Genomic DNA, 16,193 nt, shown 5'->3' with positions numbered 1-16,193 from the left:
GCCCGGTCAGTCTGAAACCACGTGTTCAGGGCCGATTTCCAATCATTTGATCGGATCGGGACATCCCTACTTCAAACCGCTCATTATCGGTGTTTTAAAAGTGAAGCACGTAGACATGGACGTAATTTTCACTTTAGACGTGGGGGGACACGGGGGGTGGGGGGGTATCTTTACAGTATGTTCTAATGGGAAACAGGCTTCAACACAAACGGTTGTTTTCCGCTTGGTCCTAGAGCTCAACCACTGTCAATTTAATGTAGCGTAATATTGTTTTTGGATGGTAAAAAGTGCAGGGGTCAAAACTTGATTTTGGAAAAAGTGGGGGGGACATGTCCCCCCTGTCCCCCAAAATTACGTCCATGCACGTAGACGAAATCTAATCCGTTTTGCTAGAAATATTGTGGCGCTTACATGCTTCTGCAATATCTTTCTGTAGGCTACTTTTGTCAGATTTGTTCATTGATTTTGTTATTTTGGTAGTTAGTTTTGCTGCATTTTTTGAAATACTAGGTTAGAAATTGCCAGGTAATGTTTGCAAAACTTTTATCGTCAAACAAATGTTAGTAAATTTCTATTGGTTTCAGAAATGAAGGTATCCCCTTTATCTTAAACGTCATCCCTGAAGATGCTGTTCTGAAAGAAACACATATGCATAATGACGTGGGATGTTTGATATCAGCTTTCTTTTAACGATATCCAATTTCTGAAACCAATACCAATAAATGCATGTACCCCCCCCCCCCCCCATAAGAGAAAGACTAAATAATTTAAAGTAACAATCGTCACATATACCTCCTATCATACCTAATCTTTACATTGTCTGTGCAGAATAATACAACTACTGGGTCATTGATGCCAAACAAACAAAAATCTTTCATAAACTAAAAATATATCTCTTGGATCTGTCATACTTTGATATTTTGACTGAGTAGAGAAGTAGCTGAAGTGTTTGATGTATAGTATGTGGATGGTATGGTGCTTCATTAAGAGTAAAAACCGATATCAATCATTTATGATATAATAAAACCAATAGTGAAACTCTTCTTCTTGCTGTGTTTTAGTCTTTTTAACATCTTAATCTAACAGCTGAAATGTCTCCCAGTCTTCATTAGTGTCTAGGAGAGGTTCATCACTAAATCAAACAAATCAGCTGTGTTCATGATTGAAAACACATAGGAAATCAAATCAAATCAAAGATACTTTATTAATCCCAGAAGGAAATTAGAGTTCCAGTACACACAATTCAGAGATCATTTTAGCTAAAACGCTAACGTTAGCTTGCCTTGCGTTGACTGTAGAGTTGTGGGTGATGGTCACACAGATGTGTCATGAGATCTGAAGCGTTGCTGCCTTTCACAGACACTTTTTCTGCACGTGCTGCAAACAGGATCGCCGTCTTCTATCCACTGTCCCTCGGCATTCTTCAAATATCCAAAAGATGCCCGTACTTCCCACTTTGTCTTCTTTGAGGGATAAAAAATGTCCTCCTGAGCACTGCCGTCTCCTCCTTTGACCATTATTTCAGCTTTAGCTTCAAGAAAGTTTTGGTTGTAAACAACAAAGTGCTCATGTGCCGCCGGCAACTTCAGCAGATGATACGGTGGCTGGTAAGGGTCACCGCACCTACACCGCAGCCACGGTAAACCCACAGAGATAATTTTTTTTAAAAACACGACGGTTATTATTATTGTCAACTTTTTTACCGGGGTTTACTGCTACACCGGTTACCGTGACAACCCTACCTGATTGGTCTGCTTTGATCTCTTTTGAAAACTCCGATCAAAACCGATAGGGGCACTATCGGCCGATTGGGATCAAATGCCGATCCATCGGTGCATCCCTAGTTTGCACTTCTGTCGTATGCGCTACGTAACTTGGCCATGTACAAAACTTTTCTTAGATGTGTCTTACCTTTTAAGTTTTGGCGATATAGGGTTAGGGTTCTGTTCTGTTCTGTTTGCTTCACAGCCAGACAGGACACAAGAGAAAAAAAAAGTTTTGGCAATATAAAATTTCCAAGCGATATTGATCAGCCCCAAAATGACAATGCATGATATATTCGCTCAGGTGACTAGACATTTTTTGGGCCTAACATGCACGCACTGCATGGAGTGATCCGCCAATCACAGTTGTTGGAGCAGACCACAAGAGGTCCCCACGACATTTAGTTGTTTTCCAGATTTCACTGATGCATCAGTCAACAACATACTGCACCACGATTAGTTTGAGGGGGCAGTAATTCTGAATTATTGGCCAATAGCTGATGATTTAGCATCAGCTTAGGGGGTAACCTCTCTGTTGGATAAGTTGAAAAACTGATCAAAAATTTGAAGCAAATATGAGGATACTTACGAAGGTTATGACAAGAAAAACCTGCATGTGAAAGACATAAAGGCGTTGGATTGTAGACGAACGACGGGCTGTAGACTAACTGTTTTCTTGGAGTACTTTTACTAGATCCTTGTGGAAGTACAAATACAGCCTTTGTTCAACACGGCTCTGTTTTTCACAGATGAGGCTTCAAATGATGAGTTAAACATTAATTTGAATTTCCGAGTTTGACAAAACCGCTTCCTTTGGGTTGTGTCCTTGATTGGCATATATCTTTAGAATCACACGAATCCTAGTTTTCAAATGAGGTATAACATGTATATTTATATAGAACGAGTGTTAATAGAAATATGTGATTTGACTTGGAAGTTAGAAATGTCCCATCTTCTAAACTAATTTATAAGCAGAATATGTATATATCTCGCAAAAACATTGGCAAAGGGCTCCGACTATCGCCAATGGTCTATAAATTTGTCCAGTCGCCAAATCTTAATACACACCATTTTGGTACACTTTCTACTTAAGTTCTACTTATTTTCTCACAAATTAGTATATTCCACTAGTTCAATTCAAGTTTATTTATATAGCGCCAAATCACGACAAGAGTCGTCTCAAGGCTCTTCACATAATAAACATTCCAATTCACAGTTCATTAAGCCAATCAGAAATAATGTTTCCTATATAAGGAACCCAGCAAATTGCATCAAGTCACTGATTAGTGTCAGTGACTATACAGCAATCCTCATACTAAGCAAGCATGCAGCGACAGTGGAGAGGAAAACTCCCTTTTAACAGGAAGAAACCTCCAGAGAATCCTGGCTCAGTATAAGCAGCCATCCCCCACGACTCACTGGGGATCGAGAAGAAAGAGCAGGCACACACACACACACACACACACACACACACACACACACACACACACACACACACACACACACACACACACACACACACACACACACACACACACACACACACACACACACACACACACACACACACACACACACACACACACACAAAGTAATGTGTCTATAGTTATATTGTGATGTCTTAGTAAATATTGTATTTGGTGAAAGATAAACTTTATTGTATTTATCCTAGTGGATCTATAATTAAATGGATAAACTAGTATTAGCACATCAAAAGTCAATGAAAACAAAAAGTTATTATCGGGAGAGAGAGAATGTATTAGTGGTTAGCAGCAGTGTGCTAGTCGATGGCCCCCTCCATGAGGCCACTACAGCTCAGCACCAGCAGTAGTCACCAGCAGTTGCAACTCAGTGGGTTTTAATGACAGACATTTTTGATTATTTATTAATTTTGGGGGAACAGTAGTTTCTGTTTATTCCTTGGACGTTGGGGTCCTCAGGGTGGGTGAGGTTGCTGCGCTGGTAGCAGAAAGGTGAGCTGGTTTCAAGGGGGCCTTTTTCTTCACCACAGGGGGTCCTTGCTGAGATGGGGCCTAATCCAGCTAATCCACCCACTGCATAGATATGCACACGTGCGCACACACCAACACGGATGTGTTTAGCCACATGTGTGTACATGCATGGATTATGTTTTGCATATTTAAGACATGATTTTATATCAGAGAGTCACTCAAGCATAAGACATGAGGACATTGATGAATTATGTTTGAACATATTCACGTAAGAAAAAACATCTCTTCTTTTTGGCGTAGTTGTCTTTTTTATACCAGCGTCACACGCAGGTCTTGCATGCTGCTGGTGGTGCATGTTTTCCTTAAAAGTGCGGGTTGCTTGCTTCTGTTTTTAGCAAAAGAGATGTGAATGGGACGGGGCTGTGGTGTTTTGTGTGCAGCATGGTGAAAAGAGAAAGTTGGTGAGTAGAAAGGGGGCTGGGCTGGCTTTGACAGAGGGGCTGGGCTGATTGCCATCATGATCTGGCCAATTGCAGTGCAGGGCTGAATGGAGCGAAGGGAGAGAAAATGAGTAGAAATAGGAGGGGGAGGTGAGAATTGAAAAGAGGAAGGGGGGTGATGTCAGCTCCTTAGAAACTACTTTCTCTCCGTTGGTTGCCCACTGCCCCCCATTTCTTTTCTTGAAGACCAGGGGTTAATGTTATGCAACAGGCTCAATACCCACCACACCAAGGGCTCCACTGCACAAGCCTCCTCTGCTTCATTTTCTTCTGCACAGGTGCCAGTTTTCACATCAACCTCTCAGTAAAGGAGGAATGATGAAGAGTTTGCTATGCAAGACATCAAATATCTGAAGCTAGTTACTGGTGTTTTACTTGATTGACTGAATTTTGTGAATAGTCTTAGATCAGAGATCAAAAATGCACACCTAAGATGGGCTTTTGAGCTCAAACAGGAATTATCAGCAATCAGATACATTCATAATGAGTGTAGCTGAGAGACTTCACAGCTCGTTTTTTATGCCTTTGACAAACTTGTACTAGTTTTAACCATGTCCTACCTTCCTTGGAAAAAGCATATTCTTTAACTGATGACGTTCTGCTTGTTCCGCCTGGCTGCTGTTTGTCCTTATGTTCTCTTCTGCTGCAGATGTTTTTTAAACTCTTCTAGTGGTAATTTACTTTAATTGGAAGCCACTTGTTAAAGTTGTAGAAGCAACCGGACTAGATGCCTGAGCAACCTCAACTGGCCCCTCTCGACGTGGAGGAGCAGCAGGTCTACTCAGAGCCCCTCCCGGATGACTGAGCATCTCACCCTATCTCTAAGGGAGAGCCATGGCCACCCTGCAGAGAAAACTAATTTCAGCCGCTTGTAGCAGTGATCTCATTCTTTCAGTCACTACCCAAAGCTCATGACCATAGGTGAGGGTAAGAATGTAGATGGCTCAGCTTTCTGTTCACAGCAACAGACCGGTACAATGCCCGCATCACTGCAGATGCAGAACCAATCCACCCATCGATCTCACGTTCCAGTTTTCCCTCACTTGTGAGCAAGACCCCGAGATACTTAAACTCCCCTCCAGAACCCCTAAATAGACCTTACCAAGGAGGCTCAAAAGTGTGATCCCCCTGTAGTTGGAACACACTCTGTGGTCCCCCTTTTTAAATAGGGGGACCACCACCCCATTCTGCCAATCCAGTGGAACTACCAAAAATGTCCATGCATTACTGCAGAGGATGGTGGACCAGAATCTCCTTGAAGCCAAGTGGAATTCTTGCTCCATGGCTTCACTGAACTTGTCCCACGCCTGGGTTTTTTCCTCCGCGACCACCTGAGCCACATTTCACTTGCGCTGCCGGTACCCATCAGCTGCTTCTGGAGTCCCACAGGCCCAAAAGACCAGATAGGACTCTTTCTTCAGGTTGACTGTATTCCTAAGCCAGTGTCCACCTTTTGCAAACGATTCCCCTTATTGATTCCCCTTATCAACTCCAGTCGGCGCGGAGAACGAGGGAGTCACTGGAAGGAGCGCTCTCCAGCATCCCCCCCAAGGACTCCAAAAGGGAGGGTAGTCTGAGCTGCAGTTTGGTGCATAAACACAAACCAGTCAGGACCTGTCCCCCCACACGTAGGTGGAGGTAGTCTACCCTCTCGTTCACTGGGGTAAACCCCAACTTACAGGCAACAAGTATGCCCACCCCTGCTTGACGGCTCTCAGTGGGAGCAACTCCAGAGTGGTAGAGTGTCCAACCCCTCTTGAGGAAACTGTTTCCGGAGCCAGAGCCATGCGTTGAGGTGAGTCCAACTATATCAAGCTGGAACCTCTTAACCTCACACACCAACTCCAGCTCATCCCCCAAAGAGAGGTGACATTCCGCAAACCGAGAACTATCTTTTGTAGCCGAGGATCAGACCGCCAAGGTCCCTGCCTTCGGCTACCACCCAACACACAATGCACCCGACCCCTTTGGCCCCTCCCACAAGTTGGGAGATCATGGAAAGGGAAACCAATGTCTCCTCATCGGTCTGTGCCCAACCGGGATTGATGGATAAAAGCCCAGCCACCAGGTGCTCGCTTCGGAGGGGAGGCCCCTGTGACCCACGAGGGAACACGGTTTCCATTGATGTTTTTCTAAAATATTCCATTCTTTACATAATTAGAAATGTATAACTCCACAGTTTAACTGGTACTGGCAGTATCCTGTTACACAATAACATCAATACAATATTCAGTATGTATTCAATATTGTACAGTTCTGGATGTCAATAGAATGTGTGTCCCTTATGCTACAAAGCTCTAGAAACCCAAGTTTTCTTTTTATTTGTTTTTTTTAGTGATTGAAGATCACAATAATATGTCACTGCCTTTGTGTGTTTACCTGAAATCTTGTTATTTTCTTCTTCCTTTTCAAGTGTATGTGCTGCTGTAGGAAGTGAATTTCCCAATTGTGGGATCAATAAAGTCAGTTCCATTTTATTCTATTCTAAAGCTATTCTTGTGAATCCAAAGGTATAACGCTATCAAGGATACAACCATAACTGAAGGCGCAGTAAACGCTTTCATCAAACCACTCAGAAATTCAAACAACGTCTAAATTAGAGGCAGTAGCTCAGAAGGTAGAGTGGGTTGTCCAGGAATCAGAGGGTTGTATGTTCGATCCCGGCTCCCACCAGAGAATGCCGCTGTTGTGTCCTTGGGCAAGACACTTAACACACATTGCCTGCTGGTGGTGTACGGAGGGACCAGTAGCGCCAGTACTCAACAGCTTCAGCCGTGATTACATTGAAGCTCGTCGTCACCAGTGTGTGAATGTGTGGGTGAATGGGTGTATGATACATTGTAGTACAAAGTGCTTTGGAATCATGACTCGGAAATGTGAAATCATTTTATCATTTAAACTCACACTTAAAAGCCACATATCATTGGTAGAACTATCTCAAACAAAAATGTTCCTTTACATCTAAAATAATGTCTTAATGTCAACAAAATGGTTTTTGTAGTTGTAGCTTGAACCAGTTGTGGCACAGTATATTGTTGATTGACGCATCGAATAGCCAGTGAATTTCAAAAAACAGTGATCTCAAGCATGAGGAACCCTCCTGGCCAGCTTCTGCTAAATAAGAACATTGGTGATTGGTGGATCACTCCTTATGGGCTCGACACACAGGAGGCGAAAAACGACCGCGATCAGCAAAATTTGTCGCTGTCGCTTTTATTACCTGACACACGGGAGGCGATCCGCGGCAGCGACCAGCGGCAAAGCCGTCTACGCGGTCTGTTCCATGGCGAAATTGAAACTTCCGTTGTTTTGTTTGGCTGTCAGGTTGGAGGGAATTAAGGTTATTTAAGCGGTTCAGAGTTTAAAAAAAGTGGTAGATATGATGTTTCACAAGGTGCTGCTAGAGTTATGTGAAATCTTACTTCTGATTTTACTTTATAAAACATAATAATTATCAACTTCTCCTCCATGTTTGCTCGGAGATGTACGGAGCATCCTGGCCGCTCATTGGTCAGTGAATGAAACCTCCGTTGATTGGTCCTCGTCCGAGCGACAGCGATGAAAAGTTGAAAATGTTTCAACTTTCTGAGATTGCGTCGCTGGGTCGCCTGTGCACGACACGTGCACAAGCGCAAAATTTCACACGCATGTTTTTCGCGTTTCTCTTGGTAGGAGGGAGACCCGCGATTATCGCTTTGTCGCGCATGTCTCATTGAAAATGAATGGAGGAGAGGCGACGTCGCCTCCGGTGTGTCGAGCCCGTTACAGTCTGTGCCAGACCTACTGTACGAATTTATCAGCAATCATGATTTTTTTCAACTGCTTGGAAATTATTTTTTAATTACCAAATCAAAGTGCACAATACAATTGTATCAGCGAGCCAGACATGTGCCCATGTAGTTTTGAACTATTACACCTTTGGCTGATCATGTTCAGTCCATCTAGATGAAAGTCTACAGAAGGTGTTTATAGAAGAATGTATGGCTTTGGTTGTAGGGCTGGGCAATAAATAAAAAATGTATCGTTATCAAAATTTCTAACGCTTATCGAGAAAAATTTTCCCATCTCAATAAATTTTATTTTAAAAAACAAATAGATGTATGTAGGTTGGCAACATTCATGTCCCTTAAAGAAGCTGTACCAACTTTAGTCACTTAAAAATGCGACTCAAAGTAATAAAAGTGACAGCCCCATCTAGTGGACAACTTTTGTTTCTGCGCATACCTGTACTTATCGTCCATTTATCGTGGTGAAATCCTCAGTATATCGTGATGTTGATTTTAGGCCATATCACCCAACCCTAATTTAAAGGGGCATTATGGAAGTCTGACAGCCAAAACATGTATAGAAATAATAAATGTCTTCTTCATACATTCTCCTGCAATGCCCTGGTCCTGTAGAATGAGCCCTGGCATTTTTACTGTGATTGCCTGTTTTTCTGTAAAATCACAGAAAAAGAGAGATGCTCGGGTCGAGCAGGCTGCTTCATGCGCGTTCACGCTCAGGCATCGCCCGTAGCATTTGCTATCCGTAGCTTTAGCAGTAGAGAGAGAGGCAGTGCCACTTTGTCGCTGTTCCTAACGCCTAGTGACAAAGCTAGCTACATTTCTGAGGACCCTTAGCTACTTTCTGTAGAACTTTCTTCTAGATATTTCCTGCAAATTAGCAACAAAATAGACAATTTTCGCTTCAAACCGTTCTTTGGTTTGACGTTTCAGGTGTCATCAAGTATATAAAAGTTACAGATATTGTGAATATTACTAGAGTGTAGCTCACTTTGTAAGATGTCTGTCTCCCATACAGAAGACCTGGGTTTGATTCTGGGTGTGAACATAGTTTATTTAGAGTTTATTTTTTACATTAATGGTATATTTTTTTTACAGTAAGAATCCCAAATTTTTATTTGAGACTCGCCGAACGGCATTGAATTCACAGATAAAAAAGTTGTGGGTTCAACTTTCATTTTGGAACAATTTTTCAAGCAAGGGAAGGGAATGATCTGAGCATGCAGGAGGGCTGACCCATCATAAACCTTTGTCGGCTGTGCTGAAGAGAAAGGTACAGAACCAAATTATTTCATTAATTAGCTGTGTGTTCTCCTGTTCTTTGTCCTCTTGGCCACATACACGCACACACACTGGACTGTCTCAGCTGTAATTTTCGTTAAGGAGTGTGCACATACAGCATGCGCGCCTCGTGCACGAGCCTACTATTGAAGCTGCCGTTACGCTTTTGGCCTGAGGGGGCAATCGCGAGCATAAAAATTAAAACGTCCGTAAAGTCCCTTTAATGTATAAGTCTTTGTGCTCTTGCAGTTTTTGAAGCAATGCCTAACATTCACGAGAACTGCAGCGTGCAGCTTTAAAACGGCACCAAACACTAAAAGTGTTATTCACGCTGATTGCGTTGATCCTTTAACATTCCAGGAAAACAGGATTTAATTATTGGCAGATTATGGAGATACATTATTGACCACAAACCAGAGGGGCTGAACCCTATGGAGTGGAATTCACTCGAGCTAAATAACAAATATATTTTGGAGTGTTTGATTTAGAATATGCGCTGTATACATTTTATTTTCTATCCAGAGGAGGATATCTTAGTGAGAAACCTGAGTCTTGGAAAGTGTGAACTTTTTGGTCACAGCAGCCGAGCTCGAAGCTGGACACCTTCAAGTCATCAACACAAGCTGAGGTCATCCAGGTTTTTTTCTTTTTGCGCAGGCGAAAAATGAGGGAATATGTGTCACTGAGGAAACACAGCTGTGTGTACACACTTGAACGCACATGCATGCACGTTTGCAAGCATGTGTGCACGCTGACACTTTTTCTTGATCCAGCTGGGGTGTTAATTTCACCCCAAGGCCGTGTGAGTGTTGACCCCAAAACTTTGCAACCTCGTGAAGTGAGGAATTCTCTGGGCCCGAGGCTGTAATGTGCTGTTTCCTGTTCAGGAAGACTGCATTCCTTTGACTTGTCCCATTCCGTGCTTTAAACCTAAAGTCTTTGGGTGGTTGGCCACAACTTGGAAAGGGTTCAGAACAGGAACTGGATTCTTTCTAACCACGATCCTCCCATCTTTTTTCAATTACACCTTGCTTTATGTCCTTACATGTGTGGAAACAGGCTTAAAAATAAACGCCCCTCTCCCTGTACCTGTGTTCCTTTCCTTCCTCTTGACGGTGCACTTAAACCAAGCCTGGGGCTAGCTTCGCCTTTGAGGGCTGAGTGCATCAGACAAGTTGACTTGTTAGTGCACTGTCAGTGCACGTCGGGTCTTAATCAGTTCCATGCGTACTCCTTTGAAGGCAGTGCTGGTGTAACGTAGCTGTGTCGCTGGCCTAGCAATGGAAAGCATGTCGCTCCAGTTAGCCAAGGCCTGCTATTAATGATGAGTATTATAAACATGCTTTCAGACAGGATCAGATGGGAATGCTGTTTGGGTCCAGAAAAAAAGAAATCAAGTGTGTTTTCCTAATGCCCCAAGACATGGCCCCCTCCCTCCCCGTTTCATTGGTCTGACTGGGTGGTCCGGCAGAGCAGAGCTGACATGCTTACGTTCAACTTTAATGCCATTACAATGAAGCAAAAACATTCAATCCATGCCTGCTGTTGCACAAATTGAGCCGAATTGTTAAATTGGATTAAGACATAATAAAATGTTACAGATTTTTCACACAGTCAACTCTCTCACTGTTCAACGTTCGAGTTGTGTGTGTGTGTGTGTGTGTGTGTGTGTGTGTGTGCGTGAGTGCGTGTGGGAGTGACAGAAAGACAAATTGAAAGAAGATGACTGAACTGCTCGAGCTTTCACTTTTAGGCAAAATCCCCTCCCATATCAGACACACTGATCTGGAAGATGCATGCAGTCACTCAAATACATAAACATGAATGTAATTTCGAAATCCATCCATCTTCTGAACCCACTTGTCCATGTAGGGTCGCAGGGGGGGCTAGTGCCTATCTCCAGCGGTCAGTGGGCAATCAGGCGGGGTACACCCTGGACAGAGAGCCAGTCCATCACAGGGCAACACAGAGACAGACAGAACAAACAATCATGCACACACACACACACACACACACACACACACACACACACACACACACACACACACACACACACACACACACACACACCTAAGGACAATTTAGACAGACCAATCAACCTAACAGTCATGTTTTTGGACTGTGGGAGGAAGCCGGAGCACCCGGAGAGAACTCACACATGCACAGGGAGAACATGCCAACTCCATGCAGAAAGATCCCAGGCCAGGAAGCGAACCCATGACCTTCTTGCTGTATGGCAACAGCTCTAACCACTGTGCCACTGCGCAGCCCCGTAATTTTGAAATAAAACATCAAATTGGTATTTTATTGGAATATTAAGACTTTGCATGACCTTGCGTGATTACATTTGCCTTTATTTTTGTGTGTGTGACTTACCCAGACTTTCTCTGGCTTTACTGGGGCGAAGCAGGGCAGCTAAATGGCTGCTTTTGTAGCTTATAGCTCAGAGCACACGCACAGGGCTTAGTCTCACAATTCTTGAAGCAAATTATAACAAAAATGGCCAGGTTCCATCAGACATGCAGTGTCAAACACCTACGCAATCAATGCGCTTTGGCCATGATTTATTTATTTATTTATGTTCTACGTTTGATAAAAATCTTCTAAAGACGAACACACCCCAAACACGGTTCTTTTGATAATGAGTGCAGAAATTGAATTTTGCAATAATAATGTGATTGGGTGTGGGGTCTGAATATAAGACTTTCTCTGTCCTTGTCCAGTTGGCGGACGCGTAAATCAGGAACTGAAGTACACCAGGCAGAAGATGGGCGAGGAAGCCATGTTCAACCCTCAGCTGATGATTCAGACGCCGCGAGAGGAGGGGGCCAGCATTCTAACGGTGGAGGCCATCCTGCAGCACCTGGAGTCTGCTCTCCGAGCCAGCAGAGTTCATGTTTACCTTTATAACAGGTAAATACTGTGTTTTTTGTGACGTCTATGCATTTTCTGTACCTTTCTTGTTCCGAGTTAGTCATTTAATGTTGGCTTTGTACCATACATTTGTGTTCTGCATCACATTTCATAGGGAACAATAGTTTTATCGATTTTTATGTATTATTTTAAAAGTCTGGAACAATGAAAAAAAAGTTTTAACGATTCTTTCTGATTATAATCGATCACTGAGTTTTTCATGCAGGCAGAACATGAAAATAGTCTCCTACACCTATCTCCTGCATTAGCTTCTGATAGAAAATAGACGTGGAAATCTAGGATTAGAAAATCCTCATAGATCTACGTAACGCTGTCACTTAGCATTCATAGGCTCACCCATCGTGACTCATGAGGGGGAAGGCAGTTGATGGTTTAGCATCCAGGAACCAGCAGAGAACATCTAGGCTAGTATGTTTATGTTCATGTATTTAGCAGACGCTTTTGTCCAAAGCGACTTACAGGTGATAATTAAGCCAGCAGGTTGCCCTTGAGGCTAACAACAAACACTAGTAGAAGCTAACAATTAGCATTAGCAATTCCACCTCACAGCAGAACTCCTCCATGCTTGTGTTCATTGTGGAGATAAAACATCAAAGTTGCAAAGCAAACAGAGTCAGTGGTAAAGTCACATTGCTGTTAGCCAATCAGAGGAGACAAGTCTGAATATCAGGAAATAATAGGGATGGGTACCTTTGACATTTGAATCGATCCGGTACTAATTCCCGGTACCTAGGAATCGATACCGGTAATTAACGGTACCAATTTTCGATACTTTTGAGTGTTCATTATTTTAATTCTCTTTTATAATTAAATATATTTTTTTCTCAATATATAACCATATTTGGTATATATCACGATAAATAACATTCAACTGTTTGTATTTTAACATCGCCCTTGTAGTTTTATAAGCTGATAATTAAACTGAAGCAAACATCTTTACTGTGAACTAAATTTACTGTGTATCTTCATTCCTTTTGCCGTCCTTTTTCATTTGATTTTTCCTACTGGGAAGTTAGAATTTCCGAGGAGAAAGCGAACGCACCATTAGCTGATAACAACGGTGGCAATGGAAGCTAATTTATCAAGCTAACATTATCTTAAACAGTTTATTTAGCTGCTGGAGCAGATTAAAACGATAATGCCTCACACTTAGATCATTGTCACTGGTTTCGTCTTCACCCGTCGCATTTAGTAAAGTGAAGCCAAACTTTAGAGCATGTTCTTCTAGTAGGGAATTCGGAGTTCCGAGGAGAAAGCGAACGCACCATTAGCGAAACGGAAGCTAACATATCAAGCTAATTATATTTACCTACCGGAGCAGATTAAAACGATAATGCCTCACACTTAGATCGTTGTCGCTGGTTTCATCATCACCCAGTTACCCATCACATTTAGTGAAGTGGACCCAAGCTTTAGCGTGCGTTCTTTCTACCATGCTGCTCTGTTTACAACTGGCTCGCAGCGACCGACGACATAACGCTCTTGCGCATGCGCAGCTGTCTTGGTAAGTTCTCGTTATGATGGACGGGTACCGAAATGAGGCACCGTTTCAAATGACGTGAATCGGTGCTCGGTCGGTACTATGGAATTCGGTCGGTACCTTAAAAAGTACCGAATTCGGTACCCATCCCTAGAAAATAAGTCTTCAAATCCTGTCGTCTGAAGCTACTTAATCCTCCAGCTGAATTATCTTGATCAGTTCCATGCTGTAGTTCTTTTTTAAAACACAGAACAGTTTTGTTTACCTGTTTTCCCGCTACGTTTCGTTTGCGGCTGCAAACTTCCTCAGGCTGACACTGATGGTGGCGTCACTTCCTTCTCCGTTTATCAGCGGGCAGCAGAGGACGTTGCCGCCCTCTGCTGCCCGCTCTCCCCTCTCCGACGATGCAATCCCATGCGCGGCCCAAAGTGTAAACTCCACCCTCTCTGTTCACGGTCCCACATCCACGTCTCCTCATCTCTATAGCTTCTTTTATCCATCTGTTGTATTTCTGTTGTTCGGTGTTTATGCTCCTTGTGTTGTCCCAGTCCATTATGTGGTTTTCTCTTGTGCAGTGATCTGTCACGGCTGACTTCTTTATTGTGCTTTCTGCTTCTTCTTTTGCTGTCTTGATCAATATTTTATGCCTTTTCTAAAAACAAGTTCAGAGTTGAATTTAAAGTAGGTGACTGTAAAGTTTTGGTTTCTTTCAGAAAATGGGAATTGGAACATTTATGCTACAAATCAGGAGAATTCGTGACAGAAACTCATTTCATGAATCAGGTGAGAGTTCTTCCCTATTCCAGATCAAACAGAACTGTGTGTGTGTGTGTTATCAGTTTGTGTAAATCCTGCTTTATGTTTATCTATGTAGATGATAGAAAATCTTAATCCCTGCCTCATCATCACCCCTTTGGACTGTTTCTGGGAAGGAGCCAAGCTTCACTCTGGAATGGCTTATCTTCCGTGAGTACAAGAGAAACTGGAAAACCGAATTGCAGAGAGATGCGTTCGTGCACCACGTCGCTGCACATGTTGTCGCCTCTATCGGACCCGCTGCGTCTTGTTTTTACACCACTCGGTCCATCCAAAGAGACACAGAAGGGCAAGTGTGTGAGCATGTGTGTCCTGAAATCGTCCCCTCTGAAGGCTCTATTGTAGTGGTCTCTGGCATGCGTATCGCTGGCAGTAGATTCCCTCCAGCCCTGGGCCTCACGCCATTGTCTGGCTGTTCTGTTGCTAATAGCCTGCTGCTACAGTAATACTCAACAGACCTTTACCTCTGCGTGGGTTAGCCCATGCATGTGTGTGTGTGCATACATGTGTTTTGTAGATGTGTGTGAATCAACCTAAGTTGCTCTTATATCCGTGTGTGTGTGCGCATGTGCCAGTGTGTGTTTCTTTGAGAAGGTAAATAAGAGTTTTTACTATGTTCTGGTTGGTAGGCCAGGAATAATAACCCAAGCCTGGTTAAGCACATACAATGTAGTCTGAATGACAGAGAATGAGAGATTCAGAGCAAGAAAGGTTGGAATGTGTATAGAGCACGGAAAGACGAGGTCTGGGTTTTAGGCAGGAAATCAGCCAATGCATGATGGGAAATGGTCACTTGGGAAGAAGGAAATCATTTGCTGCCATCTGAAGTTTAAATGTTGCCACAAGATCCTTTTTACTGACATGTAACCCTTTTCACTAGATTTTTAGATGTCAGAAGAGGCGATTTACTGGTTGTGATTTTGTTTCTGTTAAAAACCTTTTATCATGAGACAAAAACACAATGCACTTTCACCTGTTAAAGAGACGTTATGGAAGTTTGACAGCCAAAACATGTATAGAAATAATAAATGTCTTCTTTATACATTCTCCTGCAATGCCCTGGTCCTGTACAATGAGCCCTGGCATTTTTACTGTGATTGCCTGTTTTTCTGTAAAATCACAGACTTTAAATGATTTATTTTTCTTTACAGATCAACAATCAGTGTTAATGACTGAAACTTGTTTTCCACTAATAAAACCAGGGCAACTGATAAACCAGTTTAGAAGTTGATCTTTAGGGAGCCCTGTCCATCCAGCAGACAGAGCACCTGCCCGATCCCCCACACCGCTCTAAACGAGTCCAGGTTCCCAGTAAGTTCGTAAAAAGCGTGTTCGATCTTTAAGCGAGCTTCCACCAGGCCCTTCAGACTCTTCTCAGCATCAGTCCAGCTCTGTCCCAGCATCTGGTTTTTCCTGGTTTTCCAGATGGCTAGTTTCGCACATGCAAATAAAAAGTTAATTAACAGTATTGTCCGTTTTTTTCTGACACTGTACTTGGGCCCGAAAACGAATAAGTGCAGGGTAAAAGTCTCCCCCAGAGCACTAACCCACCGTTCTAAAACCTTAAACATCCCTGATAACCTAGAACATGCTACCACTAGGTGCTCTAGGGTCTCTGTTTGGTTACAGAAAGGACATCCCTCCCCGGTGCTTGGATCAAAGCGGGCTCTGTGTCTGTTTGT

At 43.0% G+C, this 16,193-nt stretch overlaps 1 protein-coding gene across 1 annotated transcript in view; it reads left to right on the top strand.

Moving 5' to 3' along the window:
- Positions 1–16,193, top strand: part of ptch1 (patched 1) — a 75,237-nt gene that overhangs the window by 15,389 nt on the left and 43,655 nt on the right. Inside the window, exons 3-5 of the mRNA XM_054731548.2 lie at positions 12,005–12,194; positions 14,409–14,478; positions 14,570–14,661. Coding sequence (XP_054587523.2) covers positions 12,005–12,194; positions 14,409–14,478; positions 14,570–14,661 — 352 coding nt within the window. The remainder of the gene's footprint in view (positions 1–12,004; positions 12,195–14,408; positions 14,479–14,569; positions 14,662–16,193) is intronic.

This window comes from Nothobranchius furzeri, chromosome 17 (genome assembly GCF_043380555.1).
Source record: "Nothobranchius furzeri strain GRZ-AD chromosome 17, NfurGRZ-RIMD1, whole genome shotgun sequence".
NCBI lineage: Eukaryota > Metazoa > Chordata > Actinopteri > Cyprinodontiformes > Nothobranchiidae > Nothobranchius > Nothobranchius furzeri.
Note: the sequence above shows the minus strand (reverse complement) of the source record. Positions and strands in the feature narration are given on the sequence as shown.